This window comes from Heterostelium album (assembly GCF_000004825.1).
Source record: "Heterostelium album PN500 unplaced genomic scaffold PPL_contig14, whole genome shotgun sequence".
NCBI classification, from domain to species: domain Eukaryota; phylum Evosea; class Eumycetozoa; order Acytosteliales; family Acytosteliaceae; genus Heterostelium; species Heterostelium album.
The window spans coordinates 125,001-152,923 of record NW_008805091.1 but is presented as its reverse complement, the minus strand read 5'-3'; the positions used below and the strand labels follow the sequence as shown (position 1 = coordinate 152,923).

The 27,923-nt window shown below is 32.8% G+C and overlaps 10 protein-coding genes across 10 annotated transcripts; 3 read left to right on the top strand and 7 right to left on the bottom strand.

Moving 5' to 3' along the window:
- Positions 1-101: 101 nt before the first annotated feature.
- On the top strand, positions 102-9,603 carry PPL_06173 (uncharacterized protein; the record flags this gene model as incomplete). Its single annotated transcript, XM_020577036.1, has 16 exons — positions 102-573; positions 678-892; positions 968-1,441; positions 1,529-1,743; positions 1,812-2,303; positions 2,374-2,580; positions 2,656-3,683; positions 4,047-4,372; positions 5,375-5,922; positions 5,976-6,273; positions 6,348-6,589; positions 7,088-7,202; positions 7,747-8,547; positions 8,623-8,790; positions 8,885-9,280; positions 9,355-9,603. 16 exons carry the CDS (start codon positions 102-104, stop codon positions 9,601-9,603), a joined length of 6,246 nt encoding a protein of 2,081 aa, XP_020433056.1.
- Positions 9,604-9,666: 63 nt separating this feature from the next.
- On the bottom strand, positions 9,667-13,378 carry scy2 (SCY1 family protein kinase; the record flags this gene model as incomplete). The annotated part of the gene is made up of 6 exons (XM_020577035.1): positions 9,667-11,422; positions 11,493-11,691; positions 11,765-11,974; positions 12,077-12,635; positions 12,697-13,116; positions 13,223-13,378. 6 exons carry the CDS (start codon positions 13,376-13,378, stop codon positions 9,667-9,669), a joined length of 3,300 nt encoding a protein of 1,099 aa, XP_020433055.1.
- A 529-nt stretch (positions 13,379-13,907) lies between these two features.
- PPL_06171 (Tim17/Tim22/Tim23/Pmp24 family protein) lies at positions 13,908-14,519 on the bottom strand (the record flags this gene model as incomplete). The annotated part of the gene is made up of 2 exons (XM_020577034.1): positions 13,908-14,110; positions 14,219-14,519. 2 exons carry the CDS (start codon positions 14,517-14,519, stop codon positions 13,908-13,910), a joined length of 504 nt encoding a protein of 167 aa, XP_020433054.1.
- A 267-nt stretch (positions 14,520-14,786) lies between these two features.
- PPL_06170 (cleavage and polyadenylation specificity factor subunit 5) lies at positions 14,787-15,980 on the bottom strand (the record flags this gene model as incomplete). Its single annotated transcript, XM_020577033.1, has 5 exons — positions 14,787-14,935; positions 15,021-15,096; positions 15,185-15,344; positions 15,426-15,611; positions 15,952-15,980. The coding sequence occupies 5 exons, from the start codon at positions 15,978-15,980 to the stop codon at positions 14,787-14,789; spliced, it is 600 nt and encodes a 199-aa protein (XP_020433053.1).
- Positions 15,981-17,064: 1,084 nt separating this feature from the next.
- Positions 17,065-18,813, top strand: cfaD (C1 family peptidase; the record flags this gene model as incomplete). The annotated part of the gene is made up of 3 exons (XM_020577032.1): positions 17,065-17,151; positions 17,239-18,139; positions 18,209-18,813. The coding sequence occupies 3 exons, from the start codon at positions 17,065-17,067 to the stop codon at positions 18,811-18,813; spliced, it is 1,593 nt and encodes a 530-aa protein (XP_020433052.1).
- Positions 18,814-19,170: 357 nt separating this feature from the next.
- On the bottom strand, positions 19,171-20,346 carry PPL_06168 (uncharacterized protein; the record flags this gene model as incomplete). Its single annotated transcript, XM_020577031.1, has 1 exon — positions 19,171-20,346. One exon carries the CDS (start codon positions 20,344-20,346, stop codon positions 19,171-19,173), a length of 1,176 nt encoding a protein of 391 aa, XP_020433051.1.
- A 225-nt stretch (positions 20,347-20,571) lies between these two features.
- On the top strand, positions 20,572-21,131 carry PPL_06167 (uncharacterized protein; the record flags this gene model as incomplete). Its single annotated transcript, XM_020577030.1, has 2 exons — positions 20,572-20,737; positions 20,839-21,131. The coding sequence occupies 2 exons, from the start codon at positions 20,572-20,574 to the stop codon at positions 21,129-21,131; spliced, it is 459 nt and encodes a 152-aa protein (XP_020433050.1).
- Positions 21,132-21,283: 152 nt separating this feature from the next.
- PPL_06166 (uncharacterized protein) lies at positions 21,284-21,881 on the bottom strand (the record flags this gene model as incomplete). The annotated part of the gene is given in 2 exon segments (XM_020577029.1): positions 21,284-21,740; positions 21,760-21,881. 2 exon segments carry the CDS (start codon positions 21,879-21,881, stop codon positions 21,284-21,286), a joined length of 579 nt encoding a protein of 192 aa, XP_020433049.1.
- Positions 21,882-21,972: 91 nt separating this feature from the next.
- PPL_06165 (uncharacterized protein) lies at positions 21,973-22,657 on the bottom strand (the record flags this gene model as incomplete). Its single annotated transcript, XM_020577028.1, has 2 exons — positions 21,973-21,985; positions 22,029-22,657. 2 exons carry the CDS (start codon positions 22,655-22,657, stop codon positions 21,973-21,975), a joined length of 642 nt encoding a protein of 213 aa, XP_020433048.1.
- A 645-nt stretch (positions 22,658-23,302) lies between these two features.
- Positions 23,303-27,812, bottom strand: PPL_06164 (uncharacterized protein; the record flags this gene model as incomplete). Its single annotated transcript, XM_020577027.1, has 6 exons — positions 23,303-23,316; positions 23,852-24,484; positions 25,109-25,782; positions 26,585-26,774; positions 27,076-27,187; positions 27,660-27,812. The coding sequence occupies 6 exons, from the start codon at positions 27,810-27,812 to the stop codon at positions 23,303-23,305; spliced, it is 1,776 nt and encodes a 591-aa protein (XP_020433047.1).
- Between the last annotated feature and the right edge of the window lie 111 nt (positions 27,813-27,923).

Below are 27,923 nucleotides of genomic sequence, written 5' to 3'. Positions count from 1 at the left end.
TGATCAACCACATTCTATCAGCAAATTATAATAATAGTTACAATTAGTATAGTTATTATTAGAACAATTGTTTGTTTTTAAATGTTTATAGATATTTAATAATGTCAAATAATAATAATAATGAACATTATAATTATATCGATCAGAATATGATCGTTGGTAATAATAGTGATTGTAACAGTAGTAGTGATAATAATAATAATAATAATAATAATAATAATAATAATAATAATAATAATAATAATTTTAGAAAAAGTGATAATTATGTATTATATGTAAAAAGTTCACATGGTGAAAGAAGTATTTGTAGTAGTAATAATAGTATTATGAGTGGATATGATAGGTCGAGTGAAGTTGACTCTGCTTTTGCTAATATCAATTTCACACAGATGACGATACAGGCAGAGAAAGATCAAGAGTCAATGTATGACTCTGGTGCCAAAGATCTACCCGTTGAAATGAGACCACTGAAACCAATGGTCGATTCAACACCCTCAGTAAACATCTTCTCTAAAAATCAATTCTGTAGTGATATAGATAATCAAATAGATAATTCAATCTATCATATAAATAGTAAGTATATATATCTATATGTTGAAATGAAATAGTTAATTACAACAATATTGTTATGGAAATCCAAATACTAAAAAAACAAAAACAAAACAAAATCTTTAAAGATTCTTGGAATGAAACATTTCAACAGCTATTGAGTAAACCTGAATCCGAAGAAAGATTGAAAGAACTGAATAGCTTGTATCAGGCATTCATAGAGACTGCCAATCGATATGGAAAGATCATCATCGCCGAGAGAAATCTAACCGATATGGAAAAGACAATCAAACCGATGATTGAAGCGGGTGGTGTTGCTGGTGGTGTAAAATATAAATGTCAAGTAAGTGTTTGGATATAGAATAGATTGTTAAGAAATAATAATAATCAAATTAACATAACAATAATAATTTTGAAGAATATATTCTTTAAATTTGCAAAAGATAAAGAAATACCAGGACTTGGTTATATTTATGGTGGATTGAATGGACCTAATCATGAGAAAGCACAGAAAAGTCAAGGATTAGAGTTGAAGGCATACAATCGTTATTTCGATTTCTTTTGTAATTCAACTGGTTCCACTCAAACAGGTTCATCTCTACCCAATTCACCGGTGGGTGGTTCACCTCCAACTGTTTCTCCAATCCCATCAAGAGCAAATCCAACATCAACAACTTCAGCAGCTACAAATAATGATTATGATAGTTCCAATGATAGTTCCAATAATAATAATAATAATAATAACAATAATAACAACAATAATAGTAGTAAACAATTAATACATTTACCATTAATGGCATTAATTGATTATTGTGGACATCGTATCTTGGCTGTTTCAGAGATACCTATTGATAGATCAAGTTTGGTATATGGTTCATCAGATGGTGGTGGAGTATGTTCATAAACATTACTTTTTAAATATTATATTTTTATTGATACTGTTGTTAACTAACTAATCGTTTATCATTTAACATTTTAGAATGTTTATAATTCAAAGAAAGAAATCAATGATGAAATGTTAAGATTTGCACAATATTATAATATAGAGAGTCAGATCTTTACTGCTGCCAACAAAACAACACAAACACTACATAGTGCATTCGATGTAGAAGTTCATCGTGGTAAAGACAATCGTTATTACATCATTGATTTAGCAAGAACATTCCCACCATTATGTACATTTGTACATGGAAAGTAAGTAACAATAATAACAATTAATTATTATTATTATTAATCATTTATTTGTTTATTACTTACTAAAGTGCTGAATCTGATAAGTTATTTAAATTAATGAGACCAGAGTTGTGTACAAAGTTTAGAGAACAAAACTTTGCAAAGATATCACCCGATGTTTTCGTGCATGCCTCTGATCAATCGAGTGCCGAACAACAGAAACACATTCAGGTTCTGACAGCCATACTAAAGACTGATATCATTCGTAGTAAATCGACACATTTGAATACGATTATCAATGGTGTTTACACTCAGAAGGAGTTGTCAACGGGCGATATTCGTGCAAGTGCCAATATTAAGGATCTCGATAGTTTCCTCTTTGAAATCACTCATCAGAATCAAGAGGATCTCAACGTCTACGTTGCGAAATCACTGCAAATCGATAACATCATCAACTATCTACATGGTAATGGTATCAACATTCGTTATATGGGTATAGTTATCAATAATCTCACCAACCCAAGTCTCAAACAGATACTCTACACTGAAATGGTTGCAAGAGCATTCAAAAGAATTATAAGGTAAGTTAAAACAAAACAATTTATAACAATATCTATTCTATTCTATATTCTAATATAATTATTATTTTAGAAACGAAATTGCAAATCAAGAGAATCAATATGGATTATATGATAGTATTGCTAAACAAGTATTCTCTTTCACCATTGAATATATTCAATATAATGGTGATCAATCACAGCAAGTCAGTAATTTCTGGAGATCTTCTAATATCAATGAATTTAAACATTGTTTAAAAGCATGTTTTGAATTAAGTATGACACATGAAGAGTTTAAAGAGTATGTTAGTTATATTAATATTTTAAAAAGTATAAAGATGATCTTGTTGTTATTAATTATTCTTATATTATTTAGTGAAAAGTTTGATATTAGATCATGTATAGATGTTAAACTATTGGTTTATAGATTAATAAAGCTTTTCAATGTAAAGGTGAATGTTAATTCAATGGATCTGTTCTTGAATAACTCTAGCTATTGTTTGAAGAGATCGGATCTCGAGGATTTCGATTCGATTATAAAGTATCCTGCTTTTATCGATTACTCTGCTGGTATCTATCATCTGTTGTGTGCCAAGAAGTTGATTGAGAGTAAAGCTGCGAATCGTGCTGACATTCATCGAATGTTGGATATTGCCAAGTCAAAGTTGGCTTGTGCACTGCGGTCGCTACCAGACGATCCGAAAACACTCTCGAATCTCGCCTATGTCGATCTGTGCAAGTCATTCCTCACTACAATCTCTGAAGATTCCATTCGGCTGCTTAGACAATCGATTGTTTTGCTACGTTCGCTATCTCATCGTACTGCACAGATCTACTCTCAGTTGGTGTTGGCAAGCTTCGATTTGGCGATACACTATGCACATCTCTCGAAGGAATCACACGTCGCCACCTACTTTGTCGACGGTATGAAATACTTGAAGACCGCACTACAGAAGTTCCCGAATGAAGCGATCAAACACTTCATCGCGAGTGTATTGATTCTGTTCAACACCTCGAATGACAATCATGTCAATCCGATATTGGAGCGTTGGAAGAACTACATGTATATCTTCTTTGGTATGGCTATCGTTCAAACCAATTCATCGCGTGCACTTCTTCAATCGACTTTCTCAAAGACATTCTCAGAGGTCGAATCGATCAGAATGTTCAAAGCGATCGATCTCAAAGTGATGGCAATCAAAGCGGTCAATCCAGAACAGTTGAAACAGATGCGTGTTCATTCAAGAGTTTCACAAGTTAATAATAATAATCAAGCAAGTGATCTAAGACAATCTCAATTCGGTATCAATAGCAATATTAATAGTAGTAGTGTAGATTCATCAATGTCTCCTAGTAGTGCAAGTAGAATTCGTGTTGAAACCGACGGTGATAAAACATTGCTCGGTATGATGTCGTTGGTTGTCGAGAAAATTAGAAAGTTGGAGATTGTCGATAGTGATATTGCACCGCTCTTTAGCAAGACTACCGATCGACAATGTATTTTCAAGCATTTGGAATCGTTTTTCTATATTCTCAATGATCCAGATATCAATATGGAGTCGGTCGTTCCAACTTTGAATCGTTTGATCTGTCGTGATTCCAAACTGAAACAATTCAAGCTGGTCTGTCACTTGAAGCAGCTACAACCAAAGCTGGAACTCACTTCACTCAATACTCTGTATCTATCGATGCATCTACACGACCAGTTGTTCTCGCCTTACTTTGACCCGAGTCAACTTGTCTCACTTACATTGATCGACCATCCAGAGTTTGACATTTTCCGTTCGACTCACGAAGATTCCTACATCTCCGATAGCTATCTCTCGACTCTGCTCGCCAAGTGCAAGAATCTCGTTAAACTCTCACTGTCGCTCTATTTCATTACGGATACGGCATTCAAAGGTAACCTCCCGTTCCTTGGTAACCTCGAACATCTCTCACTCAGCAGGAGCTCACGTCTCACACCCGGTCTGCTCAACACCCTTGTCGCTGCAGCCAAGAAGTTGTTGAGTTTGGATCTAACAATGACTTCGGTCACCAACAATATCATTGCACATGCCGTTGCTAGCAACGCCAATATGCATACTCTCAAAGTATCGTCCGATCCCAACAACAACTACCAATCGGATCCGTTCTTCCAGTCAAACAAACCATGCACCTCAGAGACAATCATAAAGATGCTTTCGTCAACGAGATTGCACGCTCTCTGTATCCTACATCTCCCGGTGATAACCTCCTACGAATCAGAGCAATACACCATTCTCTGGAAACTACTTGGAACTCTCCCGAATCTCATTGAACTCGCACTGCCCGGTGCCATCAACTTGATCTCACTGATGAACAATCGACCCGATACATTCAGTGCCAACTCGAGCATCGATTGGCGATACAGCCAAATTGAACCGCCCATCCTACCGAAACTCACCAAGTTACTCATGACCGAAACGATCACCACCACGAAAACATCGTTCAAACATCTCATTCAGATGGCACCGAAACTCACTTCACTTTCGATCCGCGGTATAGTCCGACTGCTCCACAACGGCACAGAAACATCCGATCTCCGTCCCCTATTCCCTCTGTTCAACCAAATCAAAGAACTGGAACTCTCGATTCTCGGAGTTGTTGACGATAACAAATTCTACCGTGATCTACTCACAACATGTACATCGCTCTACAGTCTCAAATACATGTGTCTACAAGACAGTCCAGCGTGGAATATTCACAAAGATTTCCCACTCGTTCAAATCGAAAGATCGGTATTACCTCCACCTGACATCTTTACTTCACAAAATAAAATAATAATAAAAAATTAAACAACACCCCACAACTTTACTAAACTAGTTCTTGAGTAAAGTGGTGGTTTGTGTCATCAGATTTTTTACGAATACTTGGAAAAATTTGCCGCGAAATTTTAAAGATTCCTTTATTTGATCAAACCTTTACTTATTTATTATTTTAAATAATTATCATACTTGTTATATAACAAATAATATATTATATATCTTAAAGAATGCCAAAGAAGGTATGTTAATATAAAATATTTCGCGCTCAAACAAAAGTGTTTGAAAAAACTTACTCTATTTGGTTTTCAGGGTGCAAAGAGAAAGGAAGTCGAACCAGAGGTTGAGGTTGCTGAAACAGAGAAAGATGAGGAAGTCGAAGCTGAAGAGGCTGAAGATAAAGTAGAAAAGAAAAAAGCAACAACAAAGAAACAGAAATCGACAACAACTACTACTACTACAACTACCGCTTCGAAAAAGAAAAAAGTTACTAAAGCCGATGAAGTAGATGAGGATGATGAAGAAGCTGCTGAGGAAGAAGATGCTGAGGAAGAAGATGCTGCTGAAGAATCGAGTACTAGTACATCGGATGACACTAGCTTTGCCGAACCCGAAGTAAAAGAGAACCAGCTAAAGATCATGTCTTGGAATGTCGCTGGATTCAATTCTTGCACCAAGAAAGGATTCAAAGCGTACGTCGAACAAGAACAACCCGACATTCTCTGTCTCCAAGAAACAAAGATCCTACCATCGAAAGTACCAAAGGATGCCATTCCAAAGGGTTACGAATATCATTTCAGTGCATGTAGAAAAACCTGGATTCCATGGTACTGGGTAAGAATATTATTATTATTTGATTTGTAGAGTGTCGACTAACTATATATATATATATTTTTTTTACAATTCAAATTAGTTTATTGACTAAAGTTAAACCGATTTCCGTCACAATGGGAATGGGTGTTGGTAAGCACGATAAGGAAGGTAGAATCATCACTGCCGAGTATGAAAAGTTCTACCTTGTCAATACATACGTTCCAAACTCTGGTGTCGATAGAAAGACACCATTAGCACGTCTGGACTATCGTACTAAGGAGTGGGATGTCGATCTATTCAAATACATGCACGAACTCAACAAGAAGAAGCCCGTCATCTGGACTGGTGACTTGAATGTTGCACACAAAGAAATAGATCTAAAGAATCCAAAAGGAAATGTAAATATTATTAGTATTAATATTAATAATCAAATATTATTAAACATTAATAATCTATCATCTTTATTATTTAGGTAAGAACCGCTGGTTTCACTGTTGAAGAGAGAACTAGTTTTAGTGGATTCTTGGAGAGTGGATTCGTTGATACATTCCGTCACTTTAATCCAAAGAAGGAGTTCCAATACACCTTCTGGTCGTACATGAGAAACTCAAGAGCATCGAATGCCGGTTGGAGATTAGATTATTTCATTGTGCCATTGACTTTTATTGGTTCTGTTGCTCATTCTTTCATTAGATCAAAAGTTACCGGATCAGAGTAAGTGTAACATACAGATCAATATTTAAATCGATACATTAATGATTTTATTTATTTATACTAATTGATACTTGCAAATTTTATCTACAAATCCAGTCACTGTCCAATCGGTATCGTAATTGACAATTAAAAATAATAAATAATTTATTTGTAAAATTTAAATATTTTGTTTTAGATTATTTATTGATAAGTAGGAAGTGAATGTTATTTGATTGCTCATAATGTCATGTGGAAATTGTAATATTACTGTTTTAAACAAATATTTCCTTTAAATTAAAATTGAGATATTTTTCAATATCTTCATCACTTTTGCCTATTGTCAGACCAAAGAAAAATAGGATTAAACAAAACAAATAAAAAGAAAACATAAAGATAAAGTTATAAAGGAATTTATCGAGAATTACGACTTATTTTAATTTATTATTTTAATATTATTCAAGATATTATGTTTGCAGACAAATCAGATATTATTTGGCTTGTTTATTTCATGCTCTAAAGTTGTCTCTTTATTCGTTATACTCACAGTTATCCAATTATCTTACCTTCTGCAAAGATTAAGGTATTTGCCATTATTACCAAAAAAACCGCAAAAATTAATAAATATTTAGACATTGTTAGTGCAGTACCATTTATTGCATTTTCCTATCCATTCGCACAGACACTTGACATGAACGTGCTCTCCTTTCTCTTTCTCTTTGACTGGAAGTAGCAATAAGTATCTTTTCTATTCTATTAGTTTAATATATGAACTATAGTTCATAAACTTTAACTTTTGTTTTGATATTTTCGGCTTTTGTGAACAATAAAGTATGATTCGATTTTCCATTTTTTTGATGTATTAAAAAATCAAGAATCCTTCCCAATCTTTAAGATTCAATAAAAATAAACTCAGAACTCAATCTGTTTATTTATTATTATTAAAATTAGAATAAAATTAATTCTCGTATTTAACATAGTTGTAATTATTAGCTAATAAAACAAATGAGCGATTAAAAAAGAGTTTTTTTTTGTTTTTTGTATTTTTTTTATTTTAATTTTTTTTTTTTGCAATTAAAAAAAAAACGAATGAAACGACCGATTTAATTTTTTAATTATTTTTTCTCTGTTCCTCAAAGCAATAGATCAAATATATTTATAATTATCTAATATATATATAGTTTTATTTTAGAAATATGATCTCTGCAATTGCTTGGATTCCAAGAGGTGCTGCTAAAGCAATCCCATCCAAATACGACCCATCACAAGATGAAGCTTTGTTGGAGGAAGAGGGTTACGATCAAGAGGAATTAGATGCTCTCAGTGAAGAGGATTTCGATGAACTCAAAAAGAAGGACGGTGATGCACCTGACGAAGAGGAAGAAGATGATGTTGAAAAGAAGGAAGGTGAAGAAGTCGAAGAGGAGGAAGAAGAAGAGGAGGAAGATGAGAAAGAAGAAGATCCAGATGCAGAGTTTAACAAACGTTACAACTTGGATGAGTATGACGATGACGAAGTCGACGGTGAAGTAGACGACGAGGAAGAGGAAGAGGAGAACGGTCTCAAGTTTATCAACAAAGCAATGAAGGGTCTACTCTACTATAAGAATCCCGATGAAGATCCATACCTCGATGAACAAGACGAAGACATTGAAGATCTCGAGGATTTCTTGATTCGTCCAACCGATTCGCTCTTGATTGCCGCCGTTGCCAATGACGAAGACGATTTTTCACATCTCGATATCATGGTCTACGAAGAGGATTGCGACAATCTCTATGTACATCACGATATCATTTTAGGTTCATTCCCACTGTGTCTCGCATGGATGGATCAATCACCAACAGAATCAACCGAAAAAGGTAACTTTGTTGCCATCGGTACATTCGAACCAGCCATCGAAATCTGGGATCTCGATGTAGTAGATAATTCATTACCAACAGCTATTTTAGGTCAAACTGAAATTGATAAAGGATATAAAAAGGTAATGCTGCTTAGCTATAGCTATACGATATCAATTAAAATCTAATCATTAATTCTATTTAAATTAATATTATAGAAAAAAGCAACAATGACAACTGCAAGTCATACTGGTAGTGTTATGGCATTAAGTTGGAATTCACAACAAAGAAATGTATTGGCAAGTGGTTCATCCGATAAGACTGCAAAGATTTGGGATATTACAAAATCAACTTGTATCAATACATTTACTCATCATAAAGATAAGGTAATTAATTTCTTACTAAAAAAAAACATAATTATGTTTTTGTTATAAAGACTAATTAACCCTTTTCTTTTTTATTCTATTGGAATTACTTTAGATTCAATCATTGGAATGGAATAAACAAGAAAAGACAGTATTATTATGTGGTAGTTATGATAAGAGTATTTCGATTATCGATGTTAGAATGAGTGCCTCATCATACTTTAAATGGCCATTGGTATCGGATTGCGAGTCACTCCAGTGGAATCCACATAATCCAAAGGAATTCGTTGTTGGAACTGAGGACGGTTCACTTACCTGTTACGATGCTACATTGGGTTCAAATAGCAAACCAGTATGGCAAATCAAAGCTCACGCAAAATCATTATCTACTTTTTCATTCTGTCCAGGTCAACCAGGTTATTTCGCCACCGGTTCATCCGATCAAACCATCAAGCTATGGACCATGGAGAATGGAAAACCAAAACAAATTGAACAAAAGAAGATTAATCAAGTAACTATTTTGAAATTATCATCATTTTTTATAACTAGTTTATCTAACGGAAAATCATTTGCTTTTTTTTTTAGGAAGTATTTTCAGTTTCATTTTTCAGTAGTTCACCATTTTTATTGGCAATTGGATCAGAATCGAATAGACCAGTCGTTGTCAACACAAAGAGATTCAAATCAGTTCAAAATGTTTTCGGTATCAGTGCACCAGAAGGATTCAACGAAGAACCAAAGTTTGGTAATTTCGATAAACCAAGATCAAAGAAACCAAGAGGTGAAAGCGATGAAGATGATGACGATATGGATGATGAAGATAGTGATCAATAAACATAAAATATTTAAAATTATTGAAAAAAAAAAACTATATAATTATTCATTTTATTTGATTTATTAAATTAAACTTCCACCTCCACTGTTATTGTTGTTATTATTTCTATTGTTGAAGTTATTATTACTATTCATATTATTATTCATGCTATTCATATTATTCATGTTATTCATACTATTCATTTGATTATATGAATTGTTATTGTTATTCATATTGAAACCAACAGATCCATTAAGATTGGTTACATTGTTATTACTGTTATATGTATTTGAACCCATATTAAATCCAACACCAGAATTATTTCCACCGGTTTGTTGTAAGAATTGGGAATTGGAAGCATATTGTCCACTTATTCTCTTGTTTGTCACACCTTGTGATTGTGACATCAAGTTACTATTCATTTGAAGGCTATCTAAACCTCCAAATATATTGTTATTAGTGCTGCTGCTGCTGCTGCTATTTCCAGAGCTACCATAGTTAAAGTTGTTCGATGGTGGAGGTGCTAGAGGTGATGGATTAGAACTTGGTTGTGATCTAATATTTAAGTTGGAGAAATTAATATTGTTATTATTATTATTTGATGAAGAAGGAGTAATGGTAGAGGAAGCAAATGGTTGAGAAGTCGAAATTGGTGTTGGTATTGAATTGAATGAAGAATTGTAGCTGTATGTAGGTTGTGGTGTGGGTGCAGGTTGTGGTGTTGGTGTGGGATTGGAGAAACTGTTTGAAACTGGTTGCAATGTATCTGTGAACGATATATTGTAGTTGGCTCCTGTCGGTACTGATGGATTTATTAGACCAGGCTCATTGTCTATCGAAATGTTATAATTTGGTTTGGCTGTGGAGCTACCTGTTGTCGGTTGCAATACTGGTGCTGTTGTAGTCGAACTTGAATAACTGTAATTTGGCGCAGCAATATTGCTTGAAGAAATTGGTGCTTGATTCGATCTATTTGTATTTGGAGTTGGATTGAAGTTGAATGGAGATGAGCTATTATTGTTGCTGCTACTACCAATGTTACTATTTATAGTATTGTTCGATTTTGATGGTGAAATGGAAGAGGAAGAAGAAGCAGAAGCAGAAGTGTAAATGGGTGTAGCAGGAATTGCTGATAATAAACTTGCACCTGGTTCAACATATAATGGTGTGGTGGCAATTGTCGGTGGTGGCGATGACAATGAAATTGACGATGGTTGTGTTGAAGCGGTATTTCCAGTTGAATAGCTAGTGAAATCTGGACTTTCAAAGAATGAACCACTACCCGATATTTTCTGACCAAATTGTGGACTTGTTTGTTGTTGTGCAGTGGAGAGGGGCGACTGTTTAAATGCACTATTTGAGGAGCCCGATAAAAAGTTGGAAGGAATTGAAATCTTTGGTAGATCTTGTGGTGGTGCTGCTTGAGCTGTAGCCATATGATTCTCCTCGAATGGATTGGATGAATGGTTGTTGGCGGCACCACTACCACTACCAAGTACACTATTGAATTGATTCATCTCCTCATTTGTATTCTTTGTGAATCTCTTTAGATTGTTTAGTTCATTGATTCTCTCCATCTCGTATGTATTCAAAACATCTTTGACAACCTTCATAATCGTTTTGAATTGCTCCAGATCCAAGTGACGATCGGCAGAGAGTGGGATCAACGCTGGCAACACTTTGAGAGCGAGTAGTTCTCCACCCAACTTTTTAGAAACCGCTTCATAAGTGATAACCAACGCCTCTAATATTGGTGGTGAATTATCGATAGATAAGATCTTTTCCAAACTAGGAATCATATGTTCAACTATTAGCTTCTTATCCAACATTGGAACCAATCTAAAGAATATTAAAAAACAATATTAATAAATATTATAACATATTAAAGAAATAAACAATAAATACATACAATGAAAACCAATGAATTGATTTCGTACGAATATGTAATGGGAATCCAGCAACACAAAGATTTGTTAATCTTGGTATCATGCCAGCAATTATAGTATCTGGATCAAAGAATTTAATTAAATTGGTAGAGACTTGTAAACATTGGAAAATAATCTCTGGTGTTGGTCCACATAATGTACCAAGTACAACAGGCAATAAATCTACAATATAGATTTCAATTAATATTAATATTAAATATTCTATAAATTGCATTATTATCAATTTTATAATTACATTTCTTTATATATTCATTGGTTGCTTTCTCAATAAATGTTTCTACATTCTCCAAGAGACAATGTAAGACATCTACTTTTGGATCTTTACTAGTGAGAATCGGTATCAATGGTTGAGCAATCTGTTCATGGAATAACTCCTTCTTAACGGCAGAAGCAACAGCAATTACATTTGGTAATACAACATAAACAATTCTATCATTTGATAATTCTGATAATAAAACAGGCAATATCTTTTTCGTTTTTAAAAGTTAATAAAAGTATAATGGTTTGAACTTTTTGATTAAAACTAATTAGTTTAGTTTTCTTTTACTTACATAACTAATTTTAATTCTATCAGAGAATTGATTCATAATTCTAAAGAGTCCTCTGAAGAATTGAAGCTTCGATTCATCTTCCTTCTGACTGATGTTGGCAAGATAGACGAGTGACTTCACTTTGATATCGGTGAAATAGGTTGACCGGATGAATGAATCGAGGTCACCACGTATCGATGAATCACCGAGCAGAATGGTCGATACTTTTGCACTGTCGCTCTCACGTTGCATTGTACTGGCGGCTCGCCTACAGTTGGAAAGTCGTGTGGCATGTCCAACTGAAGCACCAAGTTTCGATATATTCTCCTGATCACTAACCACCTTTTGATCCAAATTCATCGCCAACTCACAGATAACTCGTCCAATTGAGTATAGATCACTGTTATACTCGAAACGATGTTGTTGAATATATTCCGGTGGCAAATAATCAAACTCTGGTAGAAAAGCAGTCGGTTCCTCATAGAGAAACTCTCTAAAGTCTTGACTTATACCTGCCATCGGTTCCTTATTATCGATTGAACATGAAAATCCTAATCCACCAATTTTCCATTTCAACTAGAAATTGTTGTTGTTGTTGTTGTACAATTGAAATTAGTTTGATTTTCTCTTATTTTACAATATTTGTATTGAAATACTTTGGTGAGGTGATAATAGTTACATTTTTAGTTATAAATATTGATTCCGGTGAAATGTTACGATGTAATAACTTTGCAGTTGTATTTAGGAAGTGTACTCCCTCGAGGACCTGTGAGATACCGAGTTGAATCTCGAGTTCTTCGAATGTGAAATGATGTTGTTTGAACTCCTCGCTTGATACCTGACTGGATTTCGAACGTTGACGATACTGGGTGATTAGATTGGCTAGTGTTGCCAAGACCGGTTCCGTTGCAAAGTACAATGACACCTTTGTCTCTTCGGCAGCCGACACCACATTCAAAATAGCGGGATGTCTCAACCGAATCAGACTCTGTGCCTCTTTTTTCAGACTTGCAAACAACTCTTCCTGTTGTGATTTCGATACTTTTTCAAATTGTTTCTTTTCAAATAACTAAACACAACAAGCAACAACAACAAAAAACAACAAAAGAGTGAGTCAGTTAATTAAATAGCTACAATATCAAAACAACTATAATAGTACATACAAACACTGAACACTCTTCACCCGATGTTTTCTTTGTGGCATCGTGAATCTTCCAGAACTTTGTATGTGCATTCGATGCTCTCAAGTCAAAGTCTTTGACGGCGGGAGATATTGCACTGCTAAGGAATCCTTTGAATTTCTGTGTAACTGACTCCATCTATTTTTCACTATAATCACACATAGTATAACTACTATGCTAAACAACCAATACTACTAACTGTCTACTCTGCAATTTGAAACTGAGATTTAAAAATAAATAACAAAATTATAAACCCAATTAAATTAAAAAAAAAAAACAAAAATAAAAAAATAAAAAAGATATTAATATTATACCCCCTCATATGAGTTACATTGAAAATGAATGAACGATAACATTGATCGATCAATGTTACTTTAAAGTCAGATATATCAATATCAATAAATAAATAAACAAAAACAATTTTGAATTATTATTATTTGATTTTATATTTATACAAATATCTTTTATCTATTGTTTTTTTTTTTTTTGTTTTTTGTTTTAGTCTTATTATAGACTTTGTATTATGATATTATTAATAGTTGTGCTGTTGTTGTTGTTGTTGTTGTTGTTGTTGTTGTTGTTGTTTGTTTTGTTTGATTTGCTATTGGTTCGTTTTCTTATTTAAGTAAATATATAATAAAATTTGATTTATATTTGATCAAATCGTTTATAGAGCAGTATCCAATGCTTCATCTTGTGAATTCAATTCCTTGAGCTTGGTTTGAAGGAATAAATCAGTTCTTGCTTCTTTGTTGATACGTACTGCATTACGAGATGCAGTATCATCGATTTCGAAATTAACTCTCTTCATAGCATAGATTGCTGGTGCAAACAACAATGCAGCTCCAACTGTAATTCTAATATTTGATTCTAGAAGTAAGTTTTAAGTAATAAGTAAGTAAGTAAGTTTATTAGTTTTGTTTATACTATTATTGCTTGTTATTTGTTATTGTTGTTACTTGTTTGCTTGTTACTTACTGTATATACCGACGGTGAGTGCAGCAGCCAATGAACCAACGACGTCATTCCACATATCGTCTTGTTGACGAATCGATTTGGTAAAGTGTTTACCGGCAGAGTACGAAAGACCCAAGAGAGCACCGGCAGTGATACTCTTTGCAAAGACAGAGTTGGTGCTACGGAAGAACTCTGGTAGAGTGGTTTGTGTAACGAACGGTGTCTTTGGGTAGGTGATATTAGTTGCTGCCAATGCACCGAATGCACCTCCAACAATACCGGTTTGTACAACCTTTGACATTGGACTCTCTTCTGCTGTCATCTTCTACTACTACTATAATAAATATATCAATCTAAAACCTAAAACTAGATAATTAAAAAAAACTAAATCAGAAATAAAATGATCACCAAAAAAAAAAAAAAAAAGTGTGAAAAACAAAAAAAAAAAAACAGTAATTTGATTTCCAAGACAATGAAGCGAAAGATCATCATCAAGTCGAGAGTATGAGTATTAAGTGTTTTATTCATATCTTATTTGTATATTCAAATTGTGATTTGATTGTATTTTATTGTAGCTAAACGATCGTTTCTATGCATCTAATGATAGATATACATAGTGATATTTACTAATAAGTTGAGGTATACTTGATATGATCGCGCCATATCGCTGTGAGTTGTTATATATTTCAAATAGTGGAACTGCAATTAACTCTAAATTCGAAGGAACTGCAAATGTACCTAGTGTAGTTGTTATAAAAAGATTTTGAGTTAATTGCAAATAATCTAGAGATACTCATCTTTGGTTTTTGAAAATAAAACATACATTTCTCAGGTAAAGTTACAACATATAGTTTTTTACATTCTTTTGGTTTTGTTATATGAGGTGGAATATATGGGTACTATTATTATACATGTTAAGTTAAGTTACTATACTTCTTTGTTGTTGAATGATATCATTTGATTGTTTGTTTACATAACTATACATACTAAAATTTGTTCGAAATTGGGTCTCCACCAAGTTGCAATGTTTTCTCCCACTTCCCATGGTGAATCGGAAACCGAGGTGCCGATCGGTGATAACTTCTTTGTCAGCTTTCTAATTAATCCATCTATTTCGTTTTCTCCTGGTTTAAGTTTACCTCCTGGTCTACAATCAATATATATATAGTGATATAGCAATAAAAAGTTAGAAGAGAGAAAGATAAACATCAAAAGAACCAATACTAACAATTTAAAGAATGTATTTGCTATCTTTAATAAAAGTATATGTGGATGATTGTGATTGTGTACAATGATGATTGCCTCTACAGTCTTTCTAAGTCCTTCTTTCTCAAAGTTCTCTTTCATACGAGCCAACCGCGATACCACAGAAGAATCTTTTTCTTTGACAGGTTCTTTCGTACCAAATGAATAGCTAGTATTGAAATTAAATAGAGTGAGTGTTCTTAGTGACGCCATTTTCTCTGTTCAACACTCAACTATTCTATTTATAAACAAGTATAATATATAATAAAATTACTAAATTAATTTATTTTTCTAATTTTTTTTTCACTTATTAAAAAATTTTGGCACATGTTAATAAAAGTTTGAAGATCAACTTTAAAGTCTCAACATAAAAATAGAGAAAATCATAACATTTGTAATAATTAGTTATAATTAAGAGATATATAATTAATTATAATAATATTATTAAAAAAAAACAAAAAATTTGGTCAAATAACTAAAACATATCTTCAGAAATAAATGAGAATTACTAGTAACCAGTGGTTGATAATTCTTTCATAATTTAATAATAATCAAAGTAAATTTACTTAGAAAAAAAAAAAAATAAAGAAATAGAAGTTTCTTTGGAATAGTTATTCGAGGTTCTATTCGACCACCCACAAGCATTACCTAAAGAAGCAAGTTTAAGATAATAGTTAAGATTTTTGATTTTTCCATTCCGATTAAGATATGATTGATATTAAATTAAGAAAGTGGTGGTGTTCAACAATAAACAATGACAACATAATTGATATTTCGTAACGTTTTTCTTCGTTTTACAACAAATCATTCTTTTTTAGAATTTACACACATTTTTTATGAAAAAAAACGATCCTAGAAAATTCTTTGGCTTTTTATTTTGATAAAAATGGGATCAACATCATTTTTTTTTTAAAAACAAAAAAAACAAGATATTAATTTTATTTTTTGTTTTTTTTCTTCAAATTTCCTTCATCATCTGATTTAAATAAAAACTGAGGCTTTGTTTGTCTTTTATTTTTTAATAGAATACTTTTTTAAATCAAAATCTTTGTGTGTTTTAAAGTTGTAGGTATCGACTTAAACAAATCAATTCTCTCTACACAAATCAATCAACTATCATCGTTGTAATCATTTGTTTCGATTTTTCATAATAAAAAAGATTATTATTTATAATTATAAAAACAATCCATTTTATAAATAAATGGTGAATGATAAATAAATCAAGTTTTAACCAATAAAAAATCGATCTGACTGATTCAAAATATAAAAATAAAAATAAATACCCAATTAACTTAACACACAACACACAATAACAATAACAATCAAACCTAAAGATATGATAAAAAATATAAAATATAAAAACTTCAATAATAATTTGAAATTTAACCACAAAAACAAAATTTGAATCATGATTATAATTTAATAAAAGGTGGAATATAACTATCAAAACAATTTGAAAGAGCAACAATTAAACAAAAAAAAAAGAGTTAAAATTTTATATTCGATTTTCTTTTTTATTTTTTTTATTTATTTTTATTTCTTTATCTTTTAGATTTATAATACCGATTATTAATTATTTTTCTTTTATACATATTTAGAACTTCACATTGATTTAATTTATAATGTTTAGACAATTAGTCTTTTTAGCCACAGTTTTGGCTGTTGCCATGGCTGGAGGTTCAGTTCCACAAATCCCAACACCAACTCAAGTAAGTTATTGAAAAAGCAAAAAAAAAAAAAAATCTTTTGAAATTGCCCAATATTTATATTGATTTTTTTTTTTTCAATTATTCTAGTATTATATGTCTGGTACTTTCGATATTCCATACTTTAATATTACAGAACCAATCGAATTGATTTACGATGCTGTCAACAACCGTCAATACATCAGCTATTACAATGGTTTGGATATCACTTTGAATTTCTTTGACCAAGACATCTCCTACGCCATTGGTCCACGTGTCAACACTCAAATCTGTCAATCGATCCCGGGTAACGGATCATTGGTTCAAGTCCTCCCATCGGAGCCATCCACCTGGACCTACAACGGTACCTCAACCATCAACGGTGTCGACGTCTTCTCATACTCACAAAAGGTTGTCAACTACGGAGTTGCCGCCTACTACACTTTCTACATGGATGCCAACGGTGTTCCAGTGCAATTCTACTTGGACGGTGTCGATTTCATTTTCGACTCTCACCCAGATATCTACATTTTGAACTTCAACACTTTCACCACCGACATCTCGCCATACGAAGATCTCTTCAATATTCCAGCCATCTGCAATAAGGCCGAGCAATCCACCAAGCCAGTCCAAGCATTCGACGGTATCTTCAACCAAATCGCCAACGACATCTACAACAAGGACAAGATGACCAAGGACGAATTCGAGCAATTCAAGACCACCTACGACAAGGTCTATGCTCACGACGAAGAGCACTCTGAGCGTTTCGCCACCTACAAGCAAAACCGTGAGATGATCATCGCTCACAACACCCAAGAATCCTCATACAAGCTCGCCATGAACCACTTTGGTGATATGACCGCCGAGGAATTCGAATTGAAGATCAAGCCACGTGTTCCACGTCCAGACACCAACGGTGCCCACGACGTTCACGACAACGACCGTACCATCAACTTGCCAGCCACCGTCGATTGGCGTCAACAAGGTTGTGTCACCCGTGTTAAGGATCAAGGTATGTCAAAATAACTAATTATCATATATATTTCCTATTCTTATTAATATATCTGTATTCAATGCGTAGGTGTTTGTGGTTCATGTTGGACTTTCGGTTCAACTGGTTCACTCGAGGGTGTCAGCTGTCTCGCCACCGGTAAGCTCGTCTCGCTCTCCGAACAACAATTGGTCGACTGTGCCTACCTCGGTCAATCACAAGGTTGCAACGGTGGTTTCGCCTCCGATGCCTTCCAATACATCATGAACTTTGGTGGTATCGCCTACGAATCTACCTACCCATACTTGATGCAAAACGGTTACTGCAAGGACTCCTCCTCGCAATTGTCCAACATCAAGGTCAAGTCCTACGTCAATGTCACCTCATTCTCTGAGCCAGCCCTCCAGAATGCCGTTGCCACCGTCGGTCCAGTTGCCATCGCCATCGATGCCTCTGCCCCAGATTTCCGTTTCTACTCATCCGGTGTCTACTATTCCTCCGTCTGCAAGAACGGTTTGGACGATTTGGATCACGAAGTTTTGGCAGTCGGTTACGGTACCTTGAACGGTGCTGACTACTGGATCGTCAAGAACTCATGGTCAACTCACTATGGTGCTGAAGGTTACATTTTAATGTCAAGAAACCGTGGTAACAACTGTGGTGTCGCTTCTCAACCAACTTATCCAGTTGTTTAAAAAAAATTAATAAATTAAATTAATAAATTAAATTAAAAATATAATAACTGCTGCTGCTATAAATATTTATTTAAAAATTAAATTATATATGTTTAATTCTATTTTTATTTCCACAATTGAAAAAGCATTTTAATAGTTCAGAATCTTTAGTCTCATAATTAAATTAAATGTTCCATAGGTGAACACAATCGTTATTGTTATTAAAATGAACTCAACAAATCTTTAACTTTATAAATAGTTTTGTTTATCTTTCATTATTTTGAAATTGTTTTGTTTCAATTATTTTTATTTTGTTGTTGACAAATACATGTTTAGAGAATTGGATAAACATATATATATATATGTTGTTTTTCTTTTTCATTCTTTTAAATTTAATAATTTATCGAATTCATCATCTAGATCATTGATTTCCGATTGATTGTTCATGATGGAATCGATTGAAGGTAGTTGAATAAAGTTTGTGATCTCTGTGAATGTTCCTTTTCCTTTTGAACCTCTTTCTCTCTTGTAACGTTGTAAAACAGTGAGAGAAAACACTTTTCTCTTCATGTCCTCTGGAATTGCCATCATTGCCAATTTAAAAAAGATTCCACCAATTGTTTTTCTTCTTGTAACAACTAAATTATTATTATTATTGCTATTATTTATATCTGTCATTAAAGTATCATTATTTTGATTATTAATGTTATTATTGATATCTATATTATTTTCATCAATTTTAACTTTAATAAAGATTCCACCTCTATTTTCAATGTCCAATGCCAACTTTAGAATTTCTATAGACTTTGATATACCGATAGACATTAGAATCAATTCCACCAATACCATGTTTGTCTCTTTCTTGAGGAATCCGCAGATCTTTCGTACTATAGTTTCAATACGGTTGCGATCGTCTCTGAATGCAAGTTGATCCAAATCAGCAGAGGTATGAAAGTGTTGCAATGGCTGTAGCATCTGATCCGCTGATTTCTCCTTGTAATTGGGCTGCCTTATGAACGTCTTTATCTCTGTTTGCAGTGATTGACAACCCTCCATCTCCAACAAATGATAAAACTCTGTTTGCAATTCATCCAAACTTGGCAAAACATTCAAACTTAACATCCTATGAAAAGGACTAAACAATTTATATGTAGCATAATGTTTAATTATATTCTTTTTCTTTAAATTATTATTATTATTATTGTTTTTATTATTTTTATTTTTACTATTATTATTATTATTACTACTACTATTACTAATACTACTAGTATTATTAACTATTGTTACATTTTTATTATCTTTTTTCTTTTTGAAATTATTCTTTTTTTTCTTTAATTTTATATTTTGTTGTTGTTGTTGTTTAACTTCTGTTGATGATGAGGATGATGATGATGCTGTTGTAGTTGTTATTGAGCCAGTTGTTGTATCATCATATAAATCATCATATACTCTTGGTTTGAAATGATTATTACTAAATTTACTTTCTAAAATGTTATTACTATCACTTAATTGCTGTTGTTGTTGCTGTTGTTGATAGATTGTTTTTTCATTCATTGAAGTAGTAAAAATAGATATATAATTAAATTAAGTTATAAGTTTGTTGATGATTGGTGTGAACAACAATGAAAAAAAAGGTCAAACCCTCATCTGTTTATAAAAAAAAACAAAAACATTAAAAACACTTATTCTCATTCATTTCTTTTTTTTTTAAAACCATTGATAAATTTTTAATAATACAATTTAATTTAAATTAGATAAATAATTATTAGTACTAATAATATGGAGGATGATCAACAACAACAATATAATTATGAATCGAAATCAATAGGTCAATTGGCACAGGAGCATTATTTATTGGTTTGGGGTACTGTTATACTTTTTATCGTTGCATATATCAATAGATATAGAATATTAGCATTGATACCAGAGAAGAAAGTTGAATTTAGTAAGTGATCAATGATTGATTTAAAAACAAACTTTAGTTTGTTATGCATGCAGTGTTGCTAATAATCAACGATTGATTGTTTTTAAAAATTAAAAAAAAAGAAAAAGAAACACTCGAAGAATTCGATGAAAATGTAAGAGTTGCAAGATTGAAATTGCAAGATCGTATGAATGTCGTTGCAAAAGATCAAATCGAAGACACAAAGAAGAAAGAAGTAGAGAAGAAACTCAATCCGAAACCAAAGAAATCAAGTGGTTCTGGTGCACCCTCTACCATCCTCGGAATGGAAGTTGATTACTCGCGATCTCTCAATGGTGGTGACAACAGAGGTTCCTTCAGACCATCCTATTCAATGAGAAATCAAGGTGGTTGTGGATCTGGTGGATGTCCTTAAGTGCATTGTTGTTTAAACAAACAACAAAAAAGAAAAAGAATTGAAACTGAAAAAAATAAACAAAACAAAAACAAAAACATATTTTAATATTGTACATTATTATTGTAGATATATATTTATATATATATATATATTCTATCTATCTTTTCTTTTTATCTTCTATTTATATAATGTTTAATAGTTTCTGTTATTAGCGTGAAAAGTTGTTGTTTACTGTCTTCAAAGGTTTTGGTGTCGGTCGAGGTTAGGTTACGAAGTAGTTTGGATTGTGGGAGTTTGAGAGCACGCCATACAGTGTCGAGAAGTTGTTGTAACATATTGGCGCGAATATTCGCCAGTCCACTTTCATACCTCAGTGTATTGATGTATTTCGAGAACTCTTTGCGTAGTGACTCCAGAGGGAATGGATTCGGGTAGTTTGCATAGAGTGAATCGTGTTTGATCGACTCGAGAATGTCGGCACCGAACGATTCCCATTGCTCGAGATACTCTGCGGTCGCTGTACGTTGTTCGCGTTGCTCGACTGCCGCTCGCTCGGCGCCAGCGAGTTTCTCACGAAGCTCTTGTTCGCGTTGGTCGGCACGCTGCTGCGCCAGAGCAGTGCCGTTCCTCAGCTTATTCAACTCACTGTTGAGCGAATTGATACGATGCTGTGCATTGGAGAGCTGGTCTTCTTTCAGCTTCATCTGATCGTGCAAGACAGAGGTTGCCTGTTGTTCCGATGCCAATTTTCTCTCGTGCGATTGACATTGTTTCTGAAGCATAAACTGCTTGCTATTCTGTGTTTCCAGTTCCAGTAGCAACTCATCATACTCCTCGCTTCGATGTCTTAGCTGTATGTTCAATTCCACCAGCTGTTTACTCAGTGTGGACACCTGATCGTTTAGATCGTCAAACATTCTTTGTTGTCTCTGACTGGTGTTGCCACCATTTGTAAAAGTAGATGATGATGATGATGATGATGTTGTTGTTGTATCCATTGATATATTGTTGTTAATATTGTTATGACTATTCATTAAACTCCAAACCATTTGTTTTAGTTGTTCGATTGTTGATTCTGCAGAGTCGTTTTCAGTGATCGATACGTTGGTGTCGACCATAGCAATGACATCCTTGAGCGATTCGAATATATAGTGATTCAACTTTTGTGAATGGATCAACTGTGCCGTTGTATAGCCATGATCTTTCGTCTCATTCTCATACATATGCTTCCAATACTCTATTTTCTTATTGTTCAATGTCTCCTCTACTTCCAGATTATTATTATTTCTTAAATGAAGATGATCTACTATTTCTTCTGAATAATTATTTGCTACTGGTATATTATTATTATTATTACTATTATTTTGTGTAGTGGTAGCAGTTGTTGTTGTTGTTGGCAATGAACTGCTATCAGTGTAAGAAGAAGAAGGTCTTCCAACACCAATTCCACCTAATACAGGTGATACTCTGAATTGCTGCTGTTGATTCGTAGTGGTAGTTGAAACACCATTTGAAAATTGATACTTTCTGTCTGTTGGTATCATATTGTTAGATATATATATGAAATAAATATTTATTTAATTGTTTGTTTAGTAAATTTTTTTGTAATCTTATTTAATTAATTTTCATTTTTTTTTTATCTTTTTGATTTTTTTTTTAAAAAAAGGCGCTAAGATCTTTTTAATTACTTCAAAATTTAAATTGTGAAGATATACTATATGATCTTTAAAATAGATATCCTTTTGTTTTCGTAAAAGTACAGTGATACTATATTTAGATTTTTGTGATAAAAGTCGGTTTTACTCGAACCAAGATCATAATTCTATATCGTTAATAAAACTCTGCGGAATTGATCTCCTGGATTACTTGAAATCAAAAATAATTACTATCATATTACAAATTTAAATATTTTATTTATATTTATTATTAATCCAAGAGAAAATTGATAGTATCCTAAAAGAACTATTCAATCACCGAAACCATTACCCTCAAAACCATCTGCTTCTTTTAATCTTGGATAGGATTTTTCTATATAATTTAAAATTTTAAAAATAAGAATCTATTATCTTTAGTTTTTATAACATACTTTCATATAAAAAAATAAGAATTTACTTAGAATCAGTAAAGTTAAACAATGTAAAAAAAATTAATATGTATTTTAACATTAATTGTACAATATCTTATTAATTTTAATTATACCAATCTATAGAATAAACAATAAAATAAAATTTGATCAGAATTCCTTTTGATTGCAAAAGTGATTATTTGGTGATAGATTATAAATTAACAGAATCAAAAATCAATTCTCTTAGTGCAAATGTTTTTTTTTAATTCTTTGTCATCTGATGACATTATTATCATGGTGATTTTTTAATAGCAACAGTGTGATTTCGTTGTAATTAAAGTCATTCCAATTATCATCAAAATTTACAAAAGGGGTTGTGGAGGATGAATTCATAAGATGATTTAATAACTTTGGTTGAAAATGAAATCATTGACTATATAATATAGATCACTAACTCTTGATAAATAATAAATAAAAAATAATATTTATGGATTTTTATTATTTTTTACAATTCATTCAGTTTTTAAATCATATTTTTCCCAAATATCTAAATACTTAATATATTTAGCTACCATTTTAGTAATTGTTTGTAATTTAATCTGCTTGGCCGAATGTTAGTTCTTAAAATCTTTTTTTTTTTTAAAAACTAACTTAATTTATTATAATATATTACAATTCGAAATTAAAGATGACATAACTGATGATGATGATGGTGATGATGATATTGATACATTTGATTTTGTTGCTGTTTGATGATCTATTTCTAAATTATTAAATGATCTATTCTTTAAAACCTCCAATGTCATAGATTGGAATATTTGATTTATGTTAAAGTTTGCTTTGGAAGAGGTAAGATAATGGTGCTTGATACCTTTCGATACTCTCCATTGCTCCACATCATTGTAGTTTGATGTCACCTTTTCATAGTTAATTTCATTTATTCTATCTGCAACCACAATGAATATCACATCTTTTAAATATGGTACTGATGACTTTGTTTTTGTTTGTGGTTCATTTAGCCTCTCTTCTTCTTGAGCTGCTTCATTATCTTTCAATGCTTTTACTAGTGAGCTATACATTCTTTTCATTGATTCGATAGATTTGTCGACGAGTGGATCGTAAACCAAGAAACAACCATCCAAGAAACCTACAAGTACTCGAGGAAACACATAGTAATGTGAGCTTGCATTTTTAACGAATACATGTATCTTGGCGCGAATTCTTTGTTTAAGAATATCATCGAGTTGATCATATCCTTTGAGTGATTCGATCACTCCACTGTCGTTTTCATCAAAGTAAGGAGATGCTATATTTAGATTCATGTGATAAAAGTCTGTTTTCCTCGAACTAGGATCATCATTCCATATATCTCTAAAATATCTCAAAGGAATTGATCTTCTCCCACTATATTCACTGCCAAGTATCAATATCTTTAACATATTATTATTATTGTTTGATTTAAATCTCGAAAAATATTAATCTAATTATTAATTAAATTTTAATTATAATTATTCTAAATTTTTGATTTTTTTTTTTATAAAATTTAATTAATTTTGTTTAACTATATTTTAAGTACTCAAAACTTCTAATAAAGGAATAAGGTATAACATTTGAATAAATTGGATAGGTAGGTGACCAAAGAACTATCTTATTTATTACTTCAATCATAAAATCATCTTTCAAAGAGGAACTAGGAACAGAAATTTTGGAAGAAAATAAATTATTTGACGATTTATTTCTAATAAAAATAAGAAAAAAAACTTGAATCTAACTTGGTTTCGACTCAAAATCCTGTATTGCTATCCTTTGAAATTGTTTTATAACAGTTTTTATAACCATATTAAAAAGAAAAAAAGAAAATAGTTTTAAAACTATATTTAAATAAGTTTTAAAAAGATACAATGTACAAAGATTTATTATACTATATTACAATTTGGTATCGATGATGAGGATGATGTTGATACATTTGTTGATGCTTTTTGATCATCTACAACTAAATTATTAAATGATCTATGCTTTAATACTTCCAATGTCATAGATTGGAATATTTGATCGATGTTAAAGTTTTCTTTGGAAGAGGTAAGATAATGGTGCTTGATACCATTCGATATTCTCCATTGTTCGACGTCATTGTAGTTTGATGCCACCTTTTCATTGTTAATTTCATTTATTCTATCTGCTTTTGTTGCAACCACAAAGAATATTATGTCTTTTAAATATGGTACTGATGTCTTTGTTTTTGTTTGTTTCTCTTCATTATGCATCTCTTCTTCTTTAACCGCTTCCAATGCTTTTACTAGTGAGCTATACATTTCTTTCATTGATTCGATAGATTTATCGACGAATGGATCGTAAACCAAGAAACAACCATCCAAGAAACCTAATACTATTCGAGGGAAATAATTTGAACTTGCACTAAAAATGTATGCATTTAACTTGGCTTGAATTCTTCTTTGTTTAAGAATATCATCGAGTTGATCATATCCTTTGAGTGATTCGATCTTGCCATTATTGTTTTCATCAAAGTAAGGTGATGCTATATTTAGACTCTTGTGATAAAAGTCTACTTTATCAAGACAATGAGGATCATCATTCCATATATCTCTAAAAAATCTAAAAGGAATTGATCTTCTCCCACTATATTGACTGCCAAGTATCAATATCTTTAACATATTATTATTGATATTATATATTAAGACTGAATTATTGTGAAATTATAGATATTCGAAGAACGAAATAAAAAAATTTTAATGTGAAGCTTCAGCTGTAAAAAACAAACTAATTTTTAGATTTTTTGTTTGATTTATATTAATAAAGATTCAGAAATCAAATAAACCTTCACATTAAACCCAACCACATTGACCAAACAATAAAAATACTACCATTAATCATTAATTTTTTTTAGAAAAGAATATATATAAAACATGAATAAAGAGGGTTTTAATAATTAAATAATTTACATAATTGGATATCTTTTCTATCTATCACGTTTCCAGGATAGATTTAAAATATTGTTGTTGTTGTTGTTGATGATGATGATGATTAAAATATTTTAAAAAAGATAAATTTTAAACTGCCGGTGGGAAATGAGCTCTATATTCTCTAAATCTTTGTTGAAGTATTTCGTCAGTAATCAATTTGGTGTTGGTTTTAGTTGTGACTTTGGTGTTGATTTTTTGTTGCTTGGGATAAACCAATATATTTGTGTGTACAAAAGGTTCGTCTGGTATGAAATCTGCATTCAAAATTCGAAGAGCTTTGTGTTTTCCATTGACCTTTTTCAGTAGGCAATCGGCCACATGATAGCCAGTGGTTGGATTATCGATGTTGTTCAATGTCAATACTTCCAAAGTATCGTTGTTGGTCAGCAGTTGGTAGAAACTATCATCGCGAATCGCCGATATACTGAGATGTCTGAGTGCTGGCTTGGCTCCACTCGCCAGATATTCGTAGAGCAGCTTCGTTGCCATCGTTTGGCAATTGATGGAAAGTCGTGAGAGTTGAATCATGTCGTCGATTGCCAATATAAATTCCTGTATCATATTCGATAGAATGTTCTTTAGCTTTAGAGTGCGCAGTTGTTTGAGTGTATTTAGCTCTTTGATCAGCATGGATTCGTCGTTGTTGGTACTTGGACTATCGCCAAGCACACCATCGATAGTGAGACTGATGAGATTGGTCAGACCGCCAAGTATAGGGTTTGTTGTTGCAATGTAACATTTCTCCAGATTAAGATATTTCAGGTTTTTGAGGTATTCCGTTTGGACTTTGGGCAGTTGCCACTGGCCATCAATGTGTAAATCATCGGAGATTCCATTACAATGCAGGTGAAGTCGTTCCAAGGTGGGCAGTGGCATATCGATCGTTGAAATATTTTTGATAGAACACGAAAATTGCTTGTGGTACGGCATGATTGAGTATTGGAAATTGGTGCGACTACGCATGCGGTATGGGAAGCGCACCGCCAAGTTGTCGACTTCCAAGTTGGTGCAATAGATCGATAGTTTCGCTGCTTTGAAAAGTAGGTGACTCGGATAGATACGTAGATTAGCGAAATGGAATTGCTCTTCGATGAACGGCTTCAGTGAGAACTGGTTGAAATAGTTGACCAAGGTGAGCGACCTGCACTGCTGCCAGTGAGAAACGAGCGACTCCAAGTAGATCCAACCGTCGGCAATCGGATTACCGTCGGCATCCATCGATTTTCCACTCTTGGAAAACAGTACTTTGGTGATCCAACGCGGCATCCTATAGTAGCTGGCAACTCCACCGCTTCCGGCGCCACTATCGAGCGTGGTGTCGATCAGCGTCAGCTTCCTGAGTGGAAGCAACAGCTGTTTAACATCGCACTGTCTGCCTTGTGAAGCGTGTAGCCGTTGCAAACAGATCGGATACTGTGAGAGGAATCGACATTCCGCAAAGGTCGTTGTGATGTGTATAGTGATCTTTGGCACCAGATACATCATCCAATAGCTACACACCAGACTGAGACGCAACGGATTATAGAGTGTTTGATTCCTACAACAATCATTGAGATACTCTAGTATGTGCAACGCAATATAATCCGGTACATTCAACTGATTGTTACAGATCTTTACAACAACCACTGCTGGTTGAGAATAATATAAACCCATATTCTGTATAAATGGATAGAGAGAGATCTGTTGTTTTTTTGTAGTTTAAAATGTTAACTTTTTTTTTTAAAAAAAAAAAAAAAAAAAAGTTTTTTTAAATCAACAACTAAG